Source organism: Sapajus apella, unplaced genomic scaffold (genome assembly GCF_009761245.1).
Source record: "Sapajus apella isolate SASKATOON/1434 unplaced genomic scaffold, GSC_monkey_1.0 scaffold22, whole genome shotgun sequence".
Lineage (NCBI taxonomy): Eukaryota > Metazoa > Chordata > Mammalia > Primates > Cebidae > Sapajus > Sapajus apella.
In genome coordinates, this window is record NW_022436962.1 from 13,965,794 (window position 1) to 13,987,626 (window position 21,833).

The 21,833-nt window shown below is 41.4% G+C and overlaps 1 protein-coding gene across 3 annotated transcripts in view; it reads right to left on the bottom strand.

The window, feature by feature from the left end:
- Positions 1-21,833, bottom strand: part of KCNH1 (potassium voltage-gated channel subfamily H member 1) — a 455,549-nt gene that overhangs the window by 88,413 nt on the left and 345,303 nt on the right. For all 3 annotated transcript variants that reach the window (XR_004272203.1, XM_032289132.1, XM_032289131.1), the window contains exon 10: positions 14,763-14,959. Coding sequence is in view for 2 of the 3 variants with exons in the window: in XM_032289132.1 (XP_032145023.1) it covers positions 14,763-14,959 (197 nt within the window). In the remaining variant the exon portion in view is untranslated. The remainder of the gene's footprint in view (positions 1-14,762; positions 14,960-21,833) is intronic.

Sequence of the window (21,833 nt, forward strand, 5' to 3'; positions counted from 1 at the left end):
TACCCTTTCATAGTATTAATGTGAAAACCATCAGACTAAGAACAGACTTCTTAGCAGAAACCTTGCCAGCCAGATAAGATTGCTGCCCATTTTTTGCATTCTTGACGAAAAGGACATGCCAGCCAAGAATTTCCTTCTTCATACAAAGCTTCATAAACAAAAGAGAAATAAAGTCCCAGACAAACAATTGCTATGGGAATTCATCACTACTAGACTAGTCCTACAAAAACTGCTTAAGGGAGTTCTAAACATGGAAACAAAAGAATGTGTATTAGTATGTTTTCATGCTGCTGATAAAGACATGACTAAGACTAGACAATTTACAAAAGAAAGAGGTTTAATGGACTTACAGTTCCACATGACTGGGGAGGCCTCATAATCACGGAAGAAGGCAAGGAGGAGCAAGTCACATCTTACATGGATGGCAGCCGACAGAGACCTTGTGCAGGGAGATTCCTCTTTACAAAACCATCCGATCTCATGAGACTTATTCACTATCACAAGAACAGCACAGGAAAAACCTGCCCCCATTCAATTATCTCCCATCAGGTCTCTCCCTCAACACATGGGAATTCAAGTTGGGATTTGGGTGGGGACACAGCAAAACCATATCAGAATAATATCTGCTACCACAAAAGTGGATGTAAGCATGAAGCCATGGGCCCTATAAAGCAATGACAGAATTGAGATGACAAAGCAAGTAGCCAACAACACTACAAGAACAAAATCTCATATGTCAACATTAACCTTGAGTGTAAATGGTCTAAATGCTCCATTTAAAATACATAGAGTGGCAAACTGTATTAAAAAAATAAGACTCACCCTTCTGCTATCTTCAAGAGACCAATCTCACATGTAATGACACCCACAGACTCAATGTAAAGAGATGTAAAGATCTACTGCACAAATGGAAAATATAAGAGAGCAGGGGTTTACTATTCTTATGTCACATAAAATAGGCTTCAAACCAACAAAAGTAAAAAAGGACAAAGAATAGCATTACATAATGATAAAGCTTTTCAATTCACCAAGAACACTTAATTATCCCAAATATATATCCAATTAACATTAGAACATTCAGATTTATGATACTATTATTTCTAGATCTGAGAAATGAATTTGATAGCCACAAAATAATAGTGAGGAACTTCAATATCCCATTGACAGCAATAGACAGATAATCAATGCAGAAAAATAACAAAGAAATACTGGACTTAAATTTGGTACTCAACGAACTGGACTTCATAGACATCTACAGAATACTTTACCCAACAACCACATAGTATACATTCTTCTCATCTGCACATGGAGCATACTCTAAGACTGACCATGTGCTTAGTCATATAGCAAGTCTTAATAAATTTAAAAAAAACAAAATCATACAGTGGAATAAAAATAGAAATCAATTTCAAAGAAACTCTCAAAAACACCCAAATATATGGAAACTAAAAAATTTGCTCCTGAATGACTTTTACGTAAACAACAAAATTAAGGCAGAAATTTTAAAAAATCCTTCGAAACAAATGAAAATAGAAACACAACATACTAAAGCCTCTGGGATGCATCAAAAGCAGTGTTAAGAGGAAAGTTTAGAGTTTTAAATATCTATATCAAAAAACAGAAAGATCTGAAATTAACAACCTAACATCCGAGCTAAAGGAACTAGAAAAAAAGAACAAACTAAACCCAAAGCTAGCAGAAAAAAAGAAATAGCTAAAATCAGGGCAGAACTAAATGAAATTGAACCTAAAAATCATAAGAAGGATCGACAAAACAAAAGGTTGCTTCTTTGAAAAGGATAAACAAGATCACTAGCTAGATTAACAAAGGAGAGAGAAGATCCATATAAGCACAACCAGAAATGACAAAGGCAGTATCACAGGAGTATAAAAGACCCTCGGAGACTATTATGGACATCTCTATGTACACAAACTAGAAAATCTAGAAGAAATTGATAAATTCCTGGAAACACATAACCTCCCAGGATTGAATCAGGAAGAAAAAGAAATCCTGAACAAACCAATAGTGAGTAATGGAATTGAAACAGTAATAAAAAAACCTGCCAACCAACAAAAGCTCTGGACCAGACAGATTCACAGCCAAATTCTACCAGATGTACAAAAACAAAACAAAACAACAACAACAACAACAACAAGAAAAAAACCTCGTACAATCCTACTGAAACTATTTTTAAAAATCGAGGAGGTGGGAATCCTCCTTAACTCATTCTACTAAACATCATCATGATACCAAGATCTGGTAAAGACACAACAAAAAAAAGAAAACTACAGATCAATATCCTTATTGAACATAGAAACAAAAATCCTCAGCAAAATACTAGCAAAGTAAATCCAGCAGCACATCAAAAAGTTAACTCAGCATGATCAAATGGGCTTCATTTCCTGGGATGCAAGGATGGTTCAACATGTGCAAATCAAAAAACATAATTCATCACATAAACAGAATTAAAAACAAAAACCATGTAAATCATCTCAATAGATGCAGAAAAAGTAGTCAATATAATCCAACATCTCTTTATAATGAAAAACCCTCAACAAACTGGGACTTGAAGGAATACACCTCAAAATAATAAAAGCCATCTATGACAGACCCACAGCCAATATCACACTAATAGATAAAAGGCAAAAATATTCCTCCTAAGAACTAGAACAAAACAGAGACATTCACTCTCATCACTCCTATTCAACAGAGTAATTGAATTCCTAACCACGGTAATTAGACAAGAGAAAGAAATAAAGGACATCCAAATAGAAAAGGAAGAAGTCAAACTATCTCTATGCTGATGACATTATTCTATATCTAAAAAACCAGAAAGACCAAAAGTCTCCTAGACTTGATGACTTCAGGAAAGTCTCAGTATATAAAATCAACATACAAAAATCAGTAGCATTTCTATACACTAATAATATGCAAACTGAGAGCCAAATCAAGAATGCAATTTCATTCACAGTAGCCACACACACAAAAATAAAATAGGAATACATCTAACCAAACAGGTAAAAGACTTCTACAAGAAGAACTAATAAATACTGCTGAAATAAATCATAGGCAACACAAACGGAAAAGCATTCCATGCTTATGTATTGGAGGAATCAATATCATTAAAATGTGCATACTTCCCAAAACAATATACAGATTCAACCCTATTCCTATCACGTTACCGATGTCATTTTTCACAGAATTAGAAAAAACTGTTCTAAAATTCATATAGAACAAAAAACCAGTCCAAATAGCTAAGGCAATTCTACACAAAAAGAATAAAGCTGGAGGCAATCACATTACCTATCTTTCAAGTACAAGGTTACAGTAACCAAAACAGCATGGCACTAGTATCAAAACAGACAAATACAAAATGGAACAAAATAGAAACTCTGAAATGAAGCCACACACCTAAAACTAACTGGTCTTTGACAAAGTTAACAATAATAAACAATAGAGAAAGAATGCTATATTCAATAAATGGTACTGGGAAAATTGGCTAACCATACGCAGAAGAATGACACTGGACCCCTTCCTCTCACCGTATACAAAAATTAACTCAATATGAATTAAAAATTTAAATGTAAGACCTCAGACTTCTAAAAATCCTAGAAGAAAACCTAGAAAATATCCTCCTAGACACTGATCTAGGCAAATAATTTATGCTAAGACCTCAAAAGCAAATGCAACAAAAATTAAAATTGACAACTGGGATCTAATTAAACTAAAGAGCTTCTGCACAGCAAAAGAAACTATGAACAGAGTAAACAGACAACCCACTGAATAGGAGAAAATATTTGCAAACCATGCATCTGATAAAGAACAAATACCTAGAACCTATGAGGAACTTAAATCAACATGCAAAAACCATATAACTTCATTAAAAAGTGGGCAAAGAACATTGAACAGATGCTTCTCAAAGGAGGACATCCAAGTGGCCAACAAACCTGAAAAAATGTTCAACATCACTCATCATCAAAGAAATGCAAACCAGAACCACAACGAAATACCGTCTCACACTAGTCAGTATCGTTATTGTTAGAAGTCACAAAAGAATAAATGGTGAGGTTGTAGAGAAAAGAGAATGCTGACACACTGTTGGTGGGAATGCCAATTAGTTTAGTCTCTGTGGAAAACAGCTTGGATATTCTCAACGAACTAAAAACAGCATTATCATTTGACCTGGAAATACTGGTTATAAACCCAAAGGAAAGTAAATTGTTCTATCAAAAAAGACACCTGCACTTATAGGTTTATCACAGGAGTATTCACAATAGCAAAGACATGGAATCAACCCAGGTGAGTATCAACAGTAGATTGGGTAAAGAAACTATCAGGTATGTACACACCATGGAATACTACAGAGCCATTAAAGAGAGCAAAATCATGTCCTTTGCAGCAACATGGATGCAGCTGAAGGTCATTATCCTAAGTGAACTAACGTACAAACAGAAAACTATATACCACATATCCTAACTTAACAAGTGGTAGCTAAACACTGAGTACATATGGACACAAAGATGAGAACAATAAATACTTAGGATTCCAAAATCAGGGATGAGGGTGCAGAAGAGCCCAAAACTGGGCAGGGGGTAATGGTGACGGGGTGGAAGGGCTGAAAAACTATCTACTACTGGGTACTATGTTCACTAGTTGGATAACGGGATCACTAGAAACCCAAACCTCATCATGTAACATACCCGTGTAACAAACTTGCACATGTACCCCCAGAATCTAAAATTTCATAAAACACACAAACAGTAACGAAAAGAGTATGGGCTTGGTGATTGCCAGGCATGAGCTGCAATTTTTAACTTCAACTAGCTTAATGGATCGGGGCAAATTATTTAACCTCTCTTGGCCTTAGCACTTAACAAAGATACATATAAAGGTTTTAGCACGTACTTGGCAGAAGAAACAATAAATGGGGATGGTTATTATTATTTTATGCTGGCACCAGTGGTATCTGCAGAGGCTGGGAGATCTCTACACTCAGGGCCTGGGGGAGAGACAAAAAGGGAAAAGGGGCTATGAAATATATAGGAAAAGTTTCAGAGGGACAAAGAAGAAAACATCTCTCTGCAGATACCATCTTTTAGCCAAGGCTTTAAGAATATACAGCAATAGGCTGGGCGCAATGGCTCACGCCTGTAATCCCAGCACTCTGGGAGGCCGAGGCAGGTGGATCACTGGAGGTCAGGAGTTTGAGACCAGCCTGGCCAAGATAGTGAAACACTGTCTCTACTAAAAATTAAAAAATTAGCCAGGTGTGGTGGCGGACTCCCGTAAACCCCCAGCTACTCAGAGGCTGAGGCAAGAGAATTGCTTGAATCCAGGAGGCAGAGGTTGCAGTGAGCCGAGATTGCACCACTGCACTCCAGTCTGGGCAACAGGGTGAAACTCTGTCTAAAAAAAAAAAAAAAAAAGGAAAAAAAAAAGAATATATAATAATAAATGGAGGCACATGCCCAATATTGGTTGGTACATTTATTTATTTATTTATTTTTGGTTGGTTGGTTCACTGATTCATTCATTCAATTATTGAACATTGACTTTGTACCAAGCTCTAAAAAAGCTGATCAAGACAGAGGTGTGGGTGGTTGGGGTGGCTCACGCCTGTCATCCCAGCACTTTGGGAGGCCAAGGCAGGCAGATCACCTGAGGTCAGGAGTTCGGGACCAGCCTGGCCAACATGGTGAAACCCCATCTCTACTAAAAATACAAAATTAGCCGGGCATGGTGATACATGTCTGTAATCCCAGCTACTAAGGAGGCTGAGGTGGGAGAATCATTTGAAACAGGGAGGCGAAGTTTGCAGTGAGCCAAGATCACGCGATTGCACTTTTGCCTGAGCAACAAGAGCAAAACTCTCTCTTAAAAAAAAAAAAAAGAGAAAGAGAGAGAAGTGGATCAGGCAGACATGGTCCAGCCTTAGGGAGCTTTTAGACAGCAAGAAAGACACACAGTAAAAAGTTAACTGGATGTATAATGAGAGTTACAAAGAGGTGATTGTTGCTAATTGAATAAAAAGACAAGGGGCTTCATCTAGTCTAGAGAGATTAAAGAGAAGCTATATGGAGTCAGGGTCCCACCACGAATTCAAAATTTCACTCTAAAAATCTTAAGTTAAGCACAGGCAGGGTAAGACCATTAAGTGACATTAGTAAGAAGTAAATTTCCAACAACTAAGTTTGCAGAGCGATAAACCAAAACAAGGTGGACTTCTGACATACAATATACCAGATATGGTCTGCATGGACATTTGGTCTGGGATAGATTCTGTATGTGATCTCACAACGCAGGCATTCAAAGTCCCCTTGGAAGAGGGGAGAACTAACATTACCTTTTATTAATCTAACATTTTATAAGGTAATTATCAGAGGAGAGATAGCCTGAGTTCAAATCCTGACTCTGCTTACCAAAAGCAAAGGCTAGAATAAACACTTCATGACTAACTGTCAAAATTTATAAGGACATGCTCAAAACCACAGAGAAAATTTTTAAGAGTAGAAGGAACACTTAATTAGGAAGCCCAAAAAGCATGGCAGATGAGTTAGAAATGTGAAATTTGGCTAGGCCAAAGAAAGAATAGAAAGTAACTTGGAGGGACTTTGAAGCCAGTTAGAAAACATCCTTTGACAGCCTTCTGATATTAACACACATGAAATGAACTTTGAAAACATGACTGGCTGCTCACTAGAAAATGAGTGGGCCACTGGGCATTTGTAGGGGTGGGAAGGGAGCTGAGTTCAAGAAGTTTGGAAATTAGGGAGGCCCTGACAATAATCTCTGATTGGGACTTTACTGAGGATCAGGTGATAGAGATTCCCACTGCTCAAGCATATTTTGGCTTCCTGATGTTTCAGAGGCAAGACCTGTTTGCTTCACAGGTCAGTGACCATTTGAGCCAGAAGAGATATTAAAGAGCATCTAGACCCTGCTTCTCTGTAAAACACTAGCTCTGATGGATGTTAGTAGGTATTTCAAAACAGGCAACAGGTACTTACAGATATAATTCAAAATTTTACGGACCACATGAATAAGAAATCTTGGGTTAAACATCTAAGACATCAAGAAGCCAACTTGCTCACATGAGGATGAACCTCTGATCTAGGATTCATTAGCACTGCCCTTATCATGCCTCAATTACATACACTTAAGAAAATATGATTAAGGATGCTACTCTCCTCCAAAAGGCTGCATTAGCCTTATGCTCTTCTAAACTAGGCCAGATCTTTTCTAATCTGTGGCAAACATAGTATGTAACAGTACATCAGGTAACTTGATGAGAATTAAGATAAATTACAACCCTCCTCCTCCTTCCTCTCTTCCACATCTGACTCTACCATTCCCTCCACTCATTCTGTTATAGGAGGAATCAGCCATTTTGGATCCAAAAGAGCCATTCTTCCCCAAACATCACTGATGAGCCACCTGGTTCTCTGGGCTACTTGAAGGGCTCAGGCTCGAATTTTGGAATTTTCTGTTCAGGAGATTTCTAGATGTTAAAATTCAGCCCATTACTCCTTTTTAAAAACATTTAGCACCTGATGGGATCTGAGTCCTAGAAAAGCTAAGTAATATGTTTGATGATTTTATTGTCATCATTCTTATCATTGTCATCATCTTCTTTATCGTAATGATAGCAATACATACATGAAGAATTTGCTGTGTCAAAGCATGTTTCTAAGACCTCTATTTTATACATGAATAAAGTAGGGCCTAGAGAGGTCAGGTAACTGGCCTGAGGTCACTAAATAGAGCCAGGATTTGAACTCAAATACTCTGACTGCAGGGTTCTCATTTTAAACCACCAATTCAGTACCTTCATGTGATTATTCTACGAGCGAACAATTATGGCTCTTATTCTCCTTTGCACTGCTGCCCTCACTGCTAAGAATAATGGAAAAGAAGTAACACAGTTGTGTACCTACCACAAGTGAGGCAGCATGCCTGGCACTTTTTCACCCTTCCCCATCACTACCATTTGGGGCAGGCAGTATAAATCCACAGAGGGCAACAAGTTATACTTGCTCAATACCCACCCACCCTGAGCCCCACCCCAGCTAGCAGAGCCTGGATGTGAAGATCTAGCCTTAAAGGCCATATTAATTCCAGAGCGTTATTACTTCCTTAAAAATGGCCAGCCATAGCCTGACTGACGACAGTTGAAGCTGATTCATACATAATGAAGCACGGAGCACTTTTATTATCTTCTACCTCCAGGATCATGATGGGGTTCTGCTAAATGTTTCTTGGGGTACTAGGGAACACCTGGGGACCCCTGAAAGACTGCACAAGTCCCTAACATCACTCACTGATCCTCTCAAAGAAAAAAGGAATCGATTTTGATTTACAGTTTGTTGTTCCGAAATAATTATGGTCATGTCACTCACCTCATCTCTTCCCCTCCCCCGACGCCTAATTTCTACACCATGATTTTATTATCTTTTTGGCTTGACAGACTAATAGATGATTTTAATTTCACAGAAGCCCATATGTGGAGGGATGACAAGGAAAATATGGGCTATGCAGAGATCATTTTTAAAACTTAGGCTATGATGATTCAAGGGAGAAGTGGATGACACTTTTAAGTACCTAGCTTTATGGTCTTTCTTTCCATCTTACCAATCTCCACAAGAATTTGTTCATGGAGAAAATTTAAAAGCCTTCCAATGCCATATATGTGCAGAGCTTTCTTCGAGCATTCAATGCTTTAATCTTCTCCAGAATAAAATGCTGTTTGGTTAAGGTGGGCTAGAAATGTACATACGGTATTCAAGACAGTTCACTATGGCAACCTCAGTTTTGGAAAACAGGCATTAGGAGGGCCCAGCTTTGAAAACATCAGTAACTATAGTCCCAGCTCCCTCCCAAACTCACTAAGTTGGGGCTTTAATCAAACTAAAAAAAAAAAAAAATCCATCCTGGAACAAATTAATATGAGCAAACACTGCACAAAACAAACTCAATATACAATATTGGCTTTAAAAATAAAGCCCTACACACGGAATGAGACCCGCCCTCCCAATTACCTACGTGCCAATTATCCCATGCACTGACTGCTGTTAATTACCTAATTGCTTGTCTGCAGCACATCATTTAATTGTGGTACATTGCTTCTACTGTCCTAATGATCAGCACGAGAACACAATTCCCTAGGACCTGGGGAGTGAAACCTTATCTAAGGTTGAAAGGAAAGTAGAGCCCAACTGAAACACTAACTAAAGAAATAAGTCTGGTTACAAACCAAGGGCAAGAAAGTGTGAATTCAGAACCTCTGGGACTGGAGGTGGACGTAGGGGATGGACAGTGGGGAGGAAAAAGGGACAAATATGTATCGAGCAGTTCCTACGGGTACTGTGTCACTTTTTCTTTTTGTTTGATTTACCGTATGTAAACTTCTCAATAAATCTAATTAGGGCATCCATAAAAAAGAATGAGTTCACGTTCTTTGCAGGAACATGGATGAAGCTGGAAACCATCATCCTCAGCAAACTAGCGCAGGAACAGAAAACCAAACACCGCATGTTCTCACTCATAAGTGGGAGTTGAACAATGAGAACACATGGACACAGGGAGGGGAACATCACACACCAGGACCTGTCAGGGTGGGGGTGGGGGGCAAGGGGAGGGAGAGCATTTGGACAAAAACCTAATGCATGTGGGGCTTGAAACCTAGATGACGGGTTGATAGGTGCAGCAAACCACCATGGCACATGTATACCGACGTAACAAACCTGCGTGTTCTACACATGTATTCCAGAACTTAAAGTAAAAAAAAATAAATAAAAAATAAATAAAATGTAAAAGGCCTAATTAGGAAGGACTTGTATTGGCCCCTTTTCACAAACAAGGAAACTGAGGCTGTGAATAGTTAAGTAACTTGCCCAAAGGCACACGGCTGGTCAACAGTCAAATCAGTATTCAAACATAGGTCCTTAGACTCAAAACAGTGTCCTTTCTAGTTTTGTTACTAATAGCATGGCCAGGTTAGCCTATTGCCTAACCAAAGTGAAATGTGTCATGCGTCCCACACCCAGAACAACCAACCAACTACTGCGCACCTGTCACTACAATGGGGAAATCTGTCACACTCCCAACCTGGGGTATTACTGTGGTTTCACTGTACACGTTTCTGAGTGTACTGGCGGTGGCAAAGGCCACTGGAGAAAGATACTCAGGAGACAACCCAAGCCGCCCCTGAAAAGTTCACACGCTAGAAGAACACAGAAGCCAAAGAATGCCAACATGGGAACAGCTGAGAGCCACACTTCACTGAGGCTACCAGAGTATGTGGCACTGCTTAGCCAGAGGAGCACATGCAGGTTTGGAATCTGCCACTTATTAACCAGGCAACCTTGGAAAAGGGGTTTTCTTCCTCACAGGGTCCTAGTTTGTTCCATTAAGAAATGGGAATGATACAGTAATGTCATGAGGCTGCTCTGAAGATGCAATAAGCTGACATAATACACATGCTGATACTGTGACGTAGCTTGCACAATATCTGGAGTTGGTAATAATTTACTATTTATAGTGTGCAAAGCTCTGATTACAGACACAAGATGACTCTGGGCCTGGAGGAAAATGCACATAGACCTGGCACCCTAGAGACCCATGGGTTTGATGGGGAGGGTTCTACTTCCCCTTCTTTTCAGGAATAGCCAAAGCCACCTCCCTCAGAAGAAACAAAAATGCTGTGCTTTTCTCTTGTGCTTCCCTCTTGACTCCCTGGTAACTGACCTAAGATCTCAAAATAGCCTGATTTTCCCCTCCAAGAATCGAACTGGCCAAAACAGCAGGCAAACGCTGACCTCTTCACTGGCAGGAGCCAAAGGGGCAGCAAGGCCAGCAATGGATTCCACTTCCCAGAGTGACGGATCCCTCCTTTGCTGCAAGAGGTGCAGAGAACCTGTGGATAACACCTACCCCACAGAACACTGTGCAGAGCAAAAACCCTGCATGAACAAAGGCAGAGGAACTGCCTTCTTTTTACTTTACAAAAGGCACAGGATAATAAAGTATAGGGTATCAATCAAGTGGAGAGAACAAAATAACAACACACAACTGAATTGAGCACTCACTATGTGGTAGGTCTCATGTGGACGAGCTTTGTAAATATTATCTTATTTAATCCTTGCAACTATCCTACAAGTTAGAAATTTTCATCATCCCCATTTTATAGATGAGGAAGCTTTTATAGCTTGTCCAGAATACAGAAGCAATAAAAGGCAGGAGCAGGACCCAGACCACACTCTCACCTGGCTCAGACCTCACAAGCAAGAAAAACTAAAGGTCAAAATGCTAGATTTACCTCCAGGTTCTGCCTCTTTCCTCCTTGTCTGTGCCTTCATGTGGCTTTGGAGGAAATGGAGGAAGGCAACAGTTTCTTCCTAAGTTGGGTTCCAAGAGCAAGAGCTGAGAGCTAGGTGATGCTCATATCCTTGGATTTAGGGGAAAGGGGATGAGGCTTAGAATACTGAGGCTAGAGTAGGACAGGAAGCTGTGATCAAGAAGGCTTTGGTCAAGATGTCACTTCTGGCTCCAATTCTTCCATTATAAACCCAGCTCTGTGACCTTTCTATAAACTGTGAAATGAGGGTGTTAGGGAAGTAGGGAAGAAATGGAACAGTTACCAAGTTACCTTCCAACTCACGGTCATTGCTCCACATTGGAGAAGATCTACAAGATCAAGCAACTCCCCAGACAGATGTCAAAGACACTGTGTTGTCAAGAATCTTAGCAAATAAAACACTTAATTTTGCCGAGATACAAACAGCTACAACAATACGCTTTGCTTTACCAGGGGGGAAAAAAAAGCTACAAGAATAATTCATGCATGTAATGTTCTTGTCTTCCATGCCATTCGTAACTATGAATTAATTCTCAGAAGGACACAATGAGAGACTACAATGGCAATACCAAAAGGACAAGCCTCTTTTATTTTTCCAAAAAAGAATGGCTACCTCTTTACACAAAGGCTTTCACTAAAATTCCTTTGGATCCATACCAGACCCATACATAGTCACTTCGAGTTGGAAGGAAATTTGGAAGTTAGTTCAACTCTCCAACAGTTACCTAAGCCCCTTCTACAATGTTTCTGAGTATGGGTACCTAGGAGATGCCTAAATACCCTCAGAATAACAAACCTGATACGCTCAAAGCAGCCTATTTCATTCTTTGGGGAGCTCTGATTTTTTTCAAAAGACTTTTTATACTGTGCCAAAATCTGTCTATGATTTTGGTTCTTCCTCTGTACCCTGTGGCTGTAAAAACTCCTCCACAACAGCTCTTCAAAAATGTAGCCCTCGAGTCTTCTCTTCTGCAGAGGTGTCAATCACTCTGTATTTATAGAAACAATCTGACCACTGAGATGTCATTGTTTTTGTTGTTATTCTTGGCTTTTTTTTAAAGGCAGACTTACTTGAACCACAATTATTCCAAGAAGATTACTCCTCCAAATAACCCAAACTGCATATTTTTTCAACCTATATTATCAGCAACACTGAAAGCTGATTATAATCAACTTGCTTTCATAGAAAGAAGGAATACATCAAAAAATAGACTATAAGAGAATCCACTTGGCTAAATCTATCACCAGCAAGCATCCTATGCTCCCAACCAGCAGATCAACCAGGAAGAACATTGGATGCACATTTCTCCACCACTGCCCACCCTCCACTAGAATTTAAATGGCCAGGTTTCAAACCATAGGCTATAAAAATCATCTTGCCACAATCTTACATTTTATGATGTGGAAGTTGAGGCCCAGAGATCCCATCTTTTTCTCCTTGCCATCCCCAAATATTAATTCTAGGCACCCCATACTTGGTTATGCACTGAGGATACCAAGGCACCAAGCCCTTGCCTTCACAGGTCTCTGTGCAGGGACTCACAAGACAGTTCAAGGGATTTAAAACAGGTGGAGGTATATTGCTGGGGTACCCCAGTGACAGGCATTGGAACCTTGTACAAAGGACTTGGAAGACAAAAGATTGTTTTCTTTCTCCAAACATTGCTCAAATTGCCTTTCCCGGTAGATCATCTGCCCCTTGTTTGGCAAACTCATCCTTCAGACTCAACTTAGGTACCACCATTGACAATTAATCCTTGACTCCCTTTAGCAGTTCCCCTCCTTTGTGCTCCCATAATACCTTGTTCAAATCACAGTCACTGTACTTAGAATCTTCTATGCTTATCTTTCTTGTGTTAATCTTTTCCATTAGACTTTAGGTTCCTGGAGATCAGAAACTGAGTATCATTGGGTTTTATATGTCTAGTCTAGCTCAGTTGGCACGATACTCGGTTTGATGAATGAAAAAAGAAACATTTCAGCAGTTTTTAGGGCCAATGGGTTTGTCACACACAGAAGAGAAAAGAATTATAGGTTGAGAAAGCAGAAAGCAGCAGGCAGAGACACAGCACTCTGAAGGGGTGTGGTGCGCTTGAAGAATTATGTGGAATTCTCATGGTGGCAGTTCAGGGTGGGACGGGTGGGCATGGGGAGAAGCGGGTGAGGTCAGGACTCAGGAATTAAGTTTGGGCCAGATGTGGACTACCACATACACCATGCTGAAATGTACAGATATTATCCTTTAGTCAGGTGGGAAGCGACATGATCAGGTTAATTTTTAAGGTTGGTCAAGCAGCCATAAGAAGGAAGCACTCCTTTGAAGGCACACATGAGGCAGGAAGGTGAATCTGGAGCCCATTGCATGATCCAGCCAAGCCATGAGGAAGGTCTTTTAATGAAGATCTTTGTGTCCTGAGAATTCTGTGGGGGGCCTTGAGGATGAAGGCAAAGTACTGACTCAGATTTGAGAGCTTAGGTAGAACCAGCGGGATCTGATGAGTAACATGAGACCTCAAAGAGGGAGAAGCAGCATAAATGTTGATGCCAGGGTTTCTAACTTAGAGCCCCAGGACAAATCAGGCAACGTAAATAGGAACCATGAGATCAGGAACAGGTTGGGGGAAAGATAATGAGGTTGTTTTAGGAAAGATTCCTATGACAACCTTTCCACATGATTTCTCTAGGTGCAAAGCTATCTTGTTATCGTTTTAACCAAAAGAGAGAGACGAAGTACAAACAAATTCATCATGAAAACCCCAAGAGTACGACACCAATACTTTAATCCTCACGGAGACAGATGGAGCAGTTCTGATGATTTGAAAGAAACAACTTCAGGTGAAAAATCTTCTAGTTCTTAAACCACCAATCATTTCTCAACCAGTTTAGTTGGCAGTTGCATGCAAAATATTCTCTAGACAAGCAAATTCCATGTCTCTCTTATTCCCGGACCCACCTAAGTCATTTTCATATCTGTTTAAAAATTACCATTACTAGCTGGCAGGCTAATGGCTTCATACCACTCAGCAAATCCCAGTCACCACAGAGAATTCAGTTTACATTAACTAAGTGGCCCCACAGAGCCATTTTGCTGACTAGCAACCTCACATTGTACTCATCTTTTCAAAATGCTAGAAGGTCTAGATATTGATGGGAAAAAAGCCACCTCCCTGCCCCCTCCACACACATGAACAAATCCCTTCTGCCCCAAAAAAGATCCATCTTCTAATCTAGCAACATCCCCTCTCTCCTCCATTTTATAGCGAAAACCTCGCAGAGCAAGCAACAAACAGAATCTCTTTAGAAACAATTACTCTACTTAAATAAACAGTAAAGGGACCTTTCTGGCCCCAGTGATCCGAAGTGCACAGGGGCTGTTCTTTGCAGAAAATAACTGAAGCTGTCAGCTCACCCTCTTTCTCAAGTTGTAGGTCAGAATCAGGTTCCGGGAGAAGGAATGGGAGAAGGCGGTGTAGAATTCCAGAACTTTCTGCAGGGCATCCCGCTTGATCACATGCAGATCACAGTAGGTCAAGGCCCTAACGTTGGCACAGGACTGAGCAAGGGTGGCTTCCTTCCAGAACACATCTCCAAACACGTCTCCTTTTCCTAAGGAGAGAAGGTTGTCATGAGAAAAGTGTTGGCCAGGAGAGGTCTGGCCATCCAGCTGGCTTCCCTCTATTCCCCAGAATTACTGTCCGTTCAGCATTCTGCAGATCGGGCTCAGAAAAAGCAAACGCTATTTTAATGTGAACTTTAACAACGTTTAAGAAATGGTAAAGTATCAGTTAACACATGCCAACGTTTAACTAATCACTTTGAGATCATTAATGTCACCCCCTCAAAGGGTTATCTTGATCATCCTATCCCAAACAGGACACACACACCCATTATTCTTTAACATACCTCCTTTCCTCCCCCATAACACTAGTCACAATCTTTCATTATATTACTTGTTTACTGGCTTATTGCATGTCTCTCAACTTGATAGCTCACGTGTCTTATTCATCCACATAACACAGTACCTGCACATGGTGGGGGCTCAATCAATATTTACAAGCAGAAGGAAAGGATGGAGGTAGACTGTGGGTCTACAATAGTGTGACTGAGAGGTGAATATTTAAGGGAGGGTGTGGACTCTTCATCAGAAAGCTAATGAGCAGAGAGATCTCCTCTGTCTGGAATGATCTACATGTTAGAACTCAAACAAGCATAGAGTTCTCCTCTTACCACAGTGTGTCCACTGCCCTAAGGTTTATGTTTGTATGGTGCCTCTTTCTCATCCTCTCTCCCATACCTCCTGCCAGAGTATGTTTCTTACCCTTGCCAAATGTCCTCCTGGTGGTATAAAAATATAGGCCCTATATAATGGCATCTCTTGGACCCTCTACCCCTAGCATTCCACAAGAATACGTTTAATAAGTCAACAGAATAATGCTATGGACTGAATGTTTGTGTCCCTACCCCTTAATTCATATGTTGAAATTGTAACCCCAATGCAATGATACCAGGAAGTGATGCCTTTGGGAGATAATTAAGTCATGGGGGTGGAGCATCTCATAAATGGGATTAATGTCTTTATAAAAGGGACCCAAAGAGCTCTTTTGTGCTCTTTCTACCATGTGAGGATACAATGAAAAGTAGGTAGTCTGCAAACCATAAGGGGGACCCTCACCAGAACCTGACAGTGCTGGCCTAGTCTCAGACTTCCAGCTTCCAGAACTGTGAAAGCTAAATTTCTGTTGTTTATAAGTTACCCAGTATACGATATTTTGTTACAGAAGCCCAAATTAAATACTAATCCCATATAGCCATATTCTGGGTCAAAGCTTTATCAATAATCTCTAACCATCTGCTTTTCACACCTAGGGATATTCTTCCTACTTTTGCCAGCAAGCAATATTTTAACATATGTCTAATGAAAAGCCTAATGCATTCCTGGCATAGCCTCTGCTTATAAATAGCTTAAAATGTTGTTTATCTCGCCTTTAAATTTTCAGCACGATAAACACAAATTTGAATCCCCAGGGAGCCAACGAGGAGTATGCAGGAGGAAAGAAAACATGCTACAAAGGGTGAAAAGTAATGTCTTCAAGGGAGTTGTCAGCCTGTGCATCTAGATCGGCTAAGCTCCACAGCTGAAATCAAGGGACCTGTAGTTCAGTGTGTTTAACAGGGCTGCTGTTTTCCTGATTAAAGGTAAGGAGGTAATTATACTTCCAAGTTCATGGATAGAACTTGACTTTACCTCAAACATCAAAAGTGTCCACTCTAAGTATGTAACATATCTGTGGGCACAGCCTTCTCTAAATGTGAGCTGAAAAAACATTTATACTAGACACACTACTTCACAGTTCTCTGTGTGTTTGTGGTTCTGATTTACTAAGATGGTTTTACTGAATCAATGTGATAGGATACGCGCTTGGGGTAGCTTCTAGGTAAATATGTCTTTAAGACTGTGCTAGATTCCCTTACCAAGTTCTTTTTTTCAATTATCTGTAACATGGATGGCTTGCTTAGGGCTGGGGTCAGTAGAGGAAAACGTTTCTTTCTGTGGGCTTTCATGGAAGTACGCTCATTTACTGTGTACTCCCTAGAACTGAGTTCCAACCAACAAGGCTGGCCAATTCATTTGTATGTATTATATGTATTAAGCATTCTATAACCTCCCTACACTGCCCACAGTGGCTCATGCACCCTTCATATTTGTGTCATCTTGTTCCTCTAGAGAATGTCCTTCTTCCGGAACATTATGGTAGGTAAAAAATGGGCCCCACCCTTTTTTTTTTTTTTTTGTACCAGGAACATGTGCACTTTCTTGAACACCATTGTAGAAAAGTGTGTGAGGATAAAGGGCTGATACAGGACTCAGCATGGGGGAAGGATGAGGAATGGAAGGTGGAGTATGTGGGAAACAGGTCATGGGCAGAGCCCCTCGCCTGGATGATTCCTCTTGATCTATCCAGACTTGCAAGATCAATACTGGCATGATGATCAGCAGAATGGTCACAATGATGCCCCAAATCCCCCATTCTTTTCCCCACAGTACACACATGCAGCAACTCACAACAAGAGGTGAAGTCTAATTCCCTCCCCTTGAATCTGGGCTGGCCTTGGTCACTGGCCTCAACCAACAGAACGGGGAAGAAGTAATGTTTTGGGATTTTGAGGCAAGGTCATAAGAAGCCTTGTAGCTTCTGCCTGGATCTCTTGGAACACTCACATGTGGGACTTTCCCTCTTGGAACTCAATCAACAACAAGAAGTACAAGCCACACAAGGGGTCACATATGTGCTGTGGCCCACAGCCCAGCTGAGCTCTCAGCTGACAGTCTCAACTGCCAGTCATGTCAAGAAGCCATCTTGGTCATCCTGCTCACTCCAGCCTTCAGATGACTACAGCCCTAGTCAATGCCTGACTGCAAACACATATGGGAAGTGCAAGTGAGAACAAACCAGCTGAGCCAAACAACCCACAGAAGGGAAGAGACAGTAAGTTTCTTAAGCCACTAAATTTAGGGGCGGCTTGCTACACAGCAATAGATAGCCGGAATACACAGAATCATGGAGCTTGAGACCAGCCTGGGCAACAAAGCGAGACCTTGCCTCTGCAAAAAATAAAAAATAGCTGGGCATGGTGGCATGCATATGTAGTTCCAACTACTCAGGAGGCTGAGATGGGAGGATCACCTGAACCCAGGGGTCCAGGAGTTTGAGACTGCAATGAGCTATAATCGGGCCACTGCACTCCAGCCTGGGCTACAGAGTGAGTTCATGTTTAAAAAAAAAAAAAAAAAATCACCTGCTAGGTTATGTAATATTCCAGCAGGACATCACAAATCTCAACTCTGAGCTGGCATCCCACTTTCCTTCCCTGAAAGAGTGATACGAGAAAGCAAGGAGTGGCTCTAAGAGTGGCAGACTTTCCTCTGGAAGCCTTCTGAATATCTGTGAGAAAATGTAGAATGTGTAAAACATGCAGTCTCCTACTGGGATGAAATGTGGTATAACTAAGCCAGAACTATTGAGAGTAGAGCCTAGTTGATAGTCTTGCCTGATTCACATTAAGATTACTTCTTCTAAACAAGACCCAATATATGAGTGTTAATTCTCAAATGAATTTGGGAGTTTTTCTAATTTTAAAGAAACTATTAGGTAAAATAACAGCACTGCATGTGCATGTAATTATAAATTTATCTGTAAAAATTCAGTTTATCAGCAACTCTTCAGGGGCATATCTATTGCATAAAACAAGGAGCAACCATACTGTGGTTGGAACACATCATGAAATAAGTGCATCTGTAGAAATGACAATTCCCCTTGTGAAACGTTTTCCAATCAAAGGTTTTGACAGAAACAATAAATGGTGGGTAGATCCTACTACGAAAAGTATTTCACGGTAAGATAATCATGATTAATCTGTAGGGTCCGGGTGTCTCAGTGTCATCAGAACTTGAGTTGATTTTCAACCCAAATTGAATATCATATAATTTTACTTCCTGCCAAGGCAGTAGTTTTGGTATAAATTATCTGTTAGTGAGATTTAAGAATGTAGTATCAGAGGACCTGTCAGATTCAAAACAAACTCCGAACTATTCTGGCAATGAGAAATGTTTTTATGACACACATAACTTGGGAGAACTGTCAAGGGGAAGGAAGGATACAGAACATTTGGCAAGCTGCTCGTAAGTTATACACATTGCTGGAAATAATGACTTCCCAGGTCAGGGTTGCAAATCAGAAGCCCAGACAAGCACTACACCCACATTTGTTTCTCATTTGCTAGTGTGTGAAATGATCACTCACTCAAGAACAAAAGGTACCCCAATGCGCTCAGCAATCAAACTACTGGAGGCAATCAGCCTATTGATTTCTTCATTACACTGAGACTCTGGGTCCACAATGTTAAAACCTAATGTTCCAGGTCTCTAAAATACTAACATTCTAAGAAAACTTTCTGAGCTAGGGGGAAAAAAAAGGAAGGAAAGGCAGCCTAATTAAAACTCCAGGCAAACATCTCAGTAATAATTAATCCTCCCCCTCCTCCTCCTCCTTCCAATTATATGCAGCTGTCTTTACTGAACCTCCACTGCTGCAGTGGACATACACAGCCCTATGGGGTACAAACGTAGGATTGAAGAACATTCACAAAACATAGGTGGGAAGTAGGACACAGGGCTGAGGTGGCACAGGGACAGGGAGGGGCACAGCACAGAAGAAAACCAAGTCCCTGCAGGCAATTTGGTTTAGTGAAGGGCAAAGGCTGAAGAGTCAACCACTTGAGGAGGCTAAAGGGGGGTGGGAGGGGTGAAATGGGATTACCAGGGAGAATTCAAGAGATGCTGGAACTCTGGGACCCTGAAACGATCAATAGCCTTCCTGAGGTTAAAGAGTTGCAGGGAAGCAATTCTGATGTGAACCCTACAACTAAGTCTGAAACCCTCCAGAGAAGGTGCTGTTTATTCAAAGACAGGCTCTGAGTGAGCTTGACAGGCCTGGGAGATCAAAGCAAAAATGCAATTTCTGGCTGCTTCTCTTCACCATTCCCCACTATATGCTCTTTTAAGGACCACCTCACAGTGTTATAATGTACTACCCAAAATATAATTCTAATATTAAACTCACTATCTGCTGTTGAGATATTTCTAGGCCCAAACCAACTAAAAAAAATTCATTCAGTCATTCATGCAACCTTTGCTTGCCAGGCACTGTTCTAGGGGCTGAGGTTTAACAGTGGAACAGCAGATGCCGTGAGAGAAAGAGATGCAGGTGATCATCATGTGTCAAGAGCTAAAACGAGGGAGAATGCAGGAGGGGTATCCAGCCCAAGAACAAGGGATGAGGGAAGTCTTCCAAGATTTGATGTCTGAGCTGCAAGCTGAAGAATGAGTCCAAGTTAAGCAGCATAAAGCTGAAGCATGGAGATGATTCCAGGCAGAGGGCTCAGCATGAGAAAACGCCTTGAGGCACAAGGATCTGGCTCTTCAGCAAACCTGAAAGCTGTCTGGAAGCCCCTGAATCACCCCTTATTTTGAATTATCTGTGCCTTCATTCACCTGTGAAATGAGTGTTACGTTTTTAATCCTTGGAGGAAGGTGCCTGGTTTCCTCAGGTGGCAGCAAACTCACCTCCGCACCTTCCACACTCTGTACACGGAGAGTGAGAAGCACCCACTGACTGAGTGAGTAGCTGTTGAAAGGTTGAGACTCACGACTCTGTTGGGGGCTTCTCTGGGAGGCTGAGAGAGGTGCCAGAAACACCGGGTACAGTGAGGGCTGCCCTCCTCCCCCTGCCCCACTGCCTTTACTCCTCTTCCTTAGGGTATCAGGAAGTCCTTTGCCCTCGTGCCATTTCAGGACAAGAGGAGCTTTTCACCCACTTCATTGGGATGATGAAATGCAGCGGCAGAGGCCTGGCACGGCTGAGAGAGGTTCTGAGGAAGGGGCATCCTTGCTCCTGGTCCTAGAAAAAACTACTTATGAGACAGATAAAGGGAGCTGGATTAATCTTTCCAGGCAAGCCCCAAGCAGAACATGCGCATACCCGCTGAACTACATAGCTCAGGACGACGACGACAGGAACTCAGTTCTCAGGCCACCTGGATTATACCACATATGTGAAACCCAGGCCCTCTCTCCAGTTCTTAAAAGCCATGACTAAGACAAAAAGAGAATATGCCCAAATCTCCTCCTCCCCAGAGCCGCCCTCAGCACATTTTCTAAGAACTTGATCATTCACTCACCCTTTCAATAAGAGTTTTGGGGTTGGACAAGCTGCCTGCAAGCCCACGTTCACCCCATCGAGGGCTCCTGCTGGCCCCTGCTGGACTCTTTGTCCTACTCTATTCCCTGCCCTCCAGTCACACTGGGAGTCCTGGAGTCCCTCTAAGTTTGGTTCCTCTCTTACATCAGGGCTTTCCCAGCATGGTCCCAGACACGCCATCGTGCTCCTTGGCCTGGATGACTCCCACTCATCCTTCAACATATGCCCAAACCTCCTCTCTGATCCCTAGAGCAGAGTAGCTCCCCATCAAGTATGTCCTCTTCACTCTATGTTTCCCCCTGGCAACACCCATCATTCCTGGAACTGCTGCATACCCAGCACTGTCTCTGGCACATGGCAGGCGATCAATGGTTGTTGAATGTATACATAAATGAACAGCACTGGGCATCTTACTGAATCTCTCCCAGCTTCAGTTTACTCAGCTATAAAATGTGGATAATCATACCAGCCTGCTATGGTCTGAATATTTGTGTCCTCCCCGCTCAAGTTCATGTGCTAAAACCCTAACTCTCAATACAGTGGTATTTGGAGGTGAGATCTTTAGGTGGTAATTGGGTCATGAAGGCGGAACTTTTAAGATTAGTACCCTGGCCGGGCACGGTGGCTCACACCTGTAATCCCAGCACTTTGGGAGGCTGAGGTGGGCAGGTCATTTGAGGTCAGGAGTTTGAGACCAGCCTGTCCAACATGGTGAAACCCCA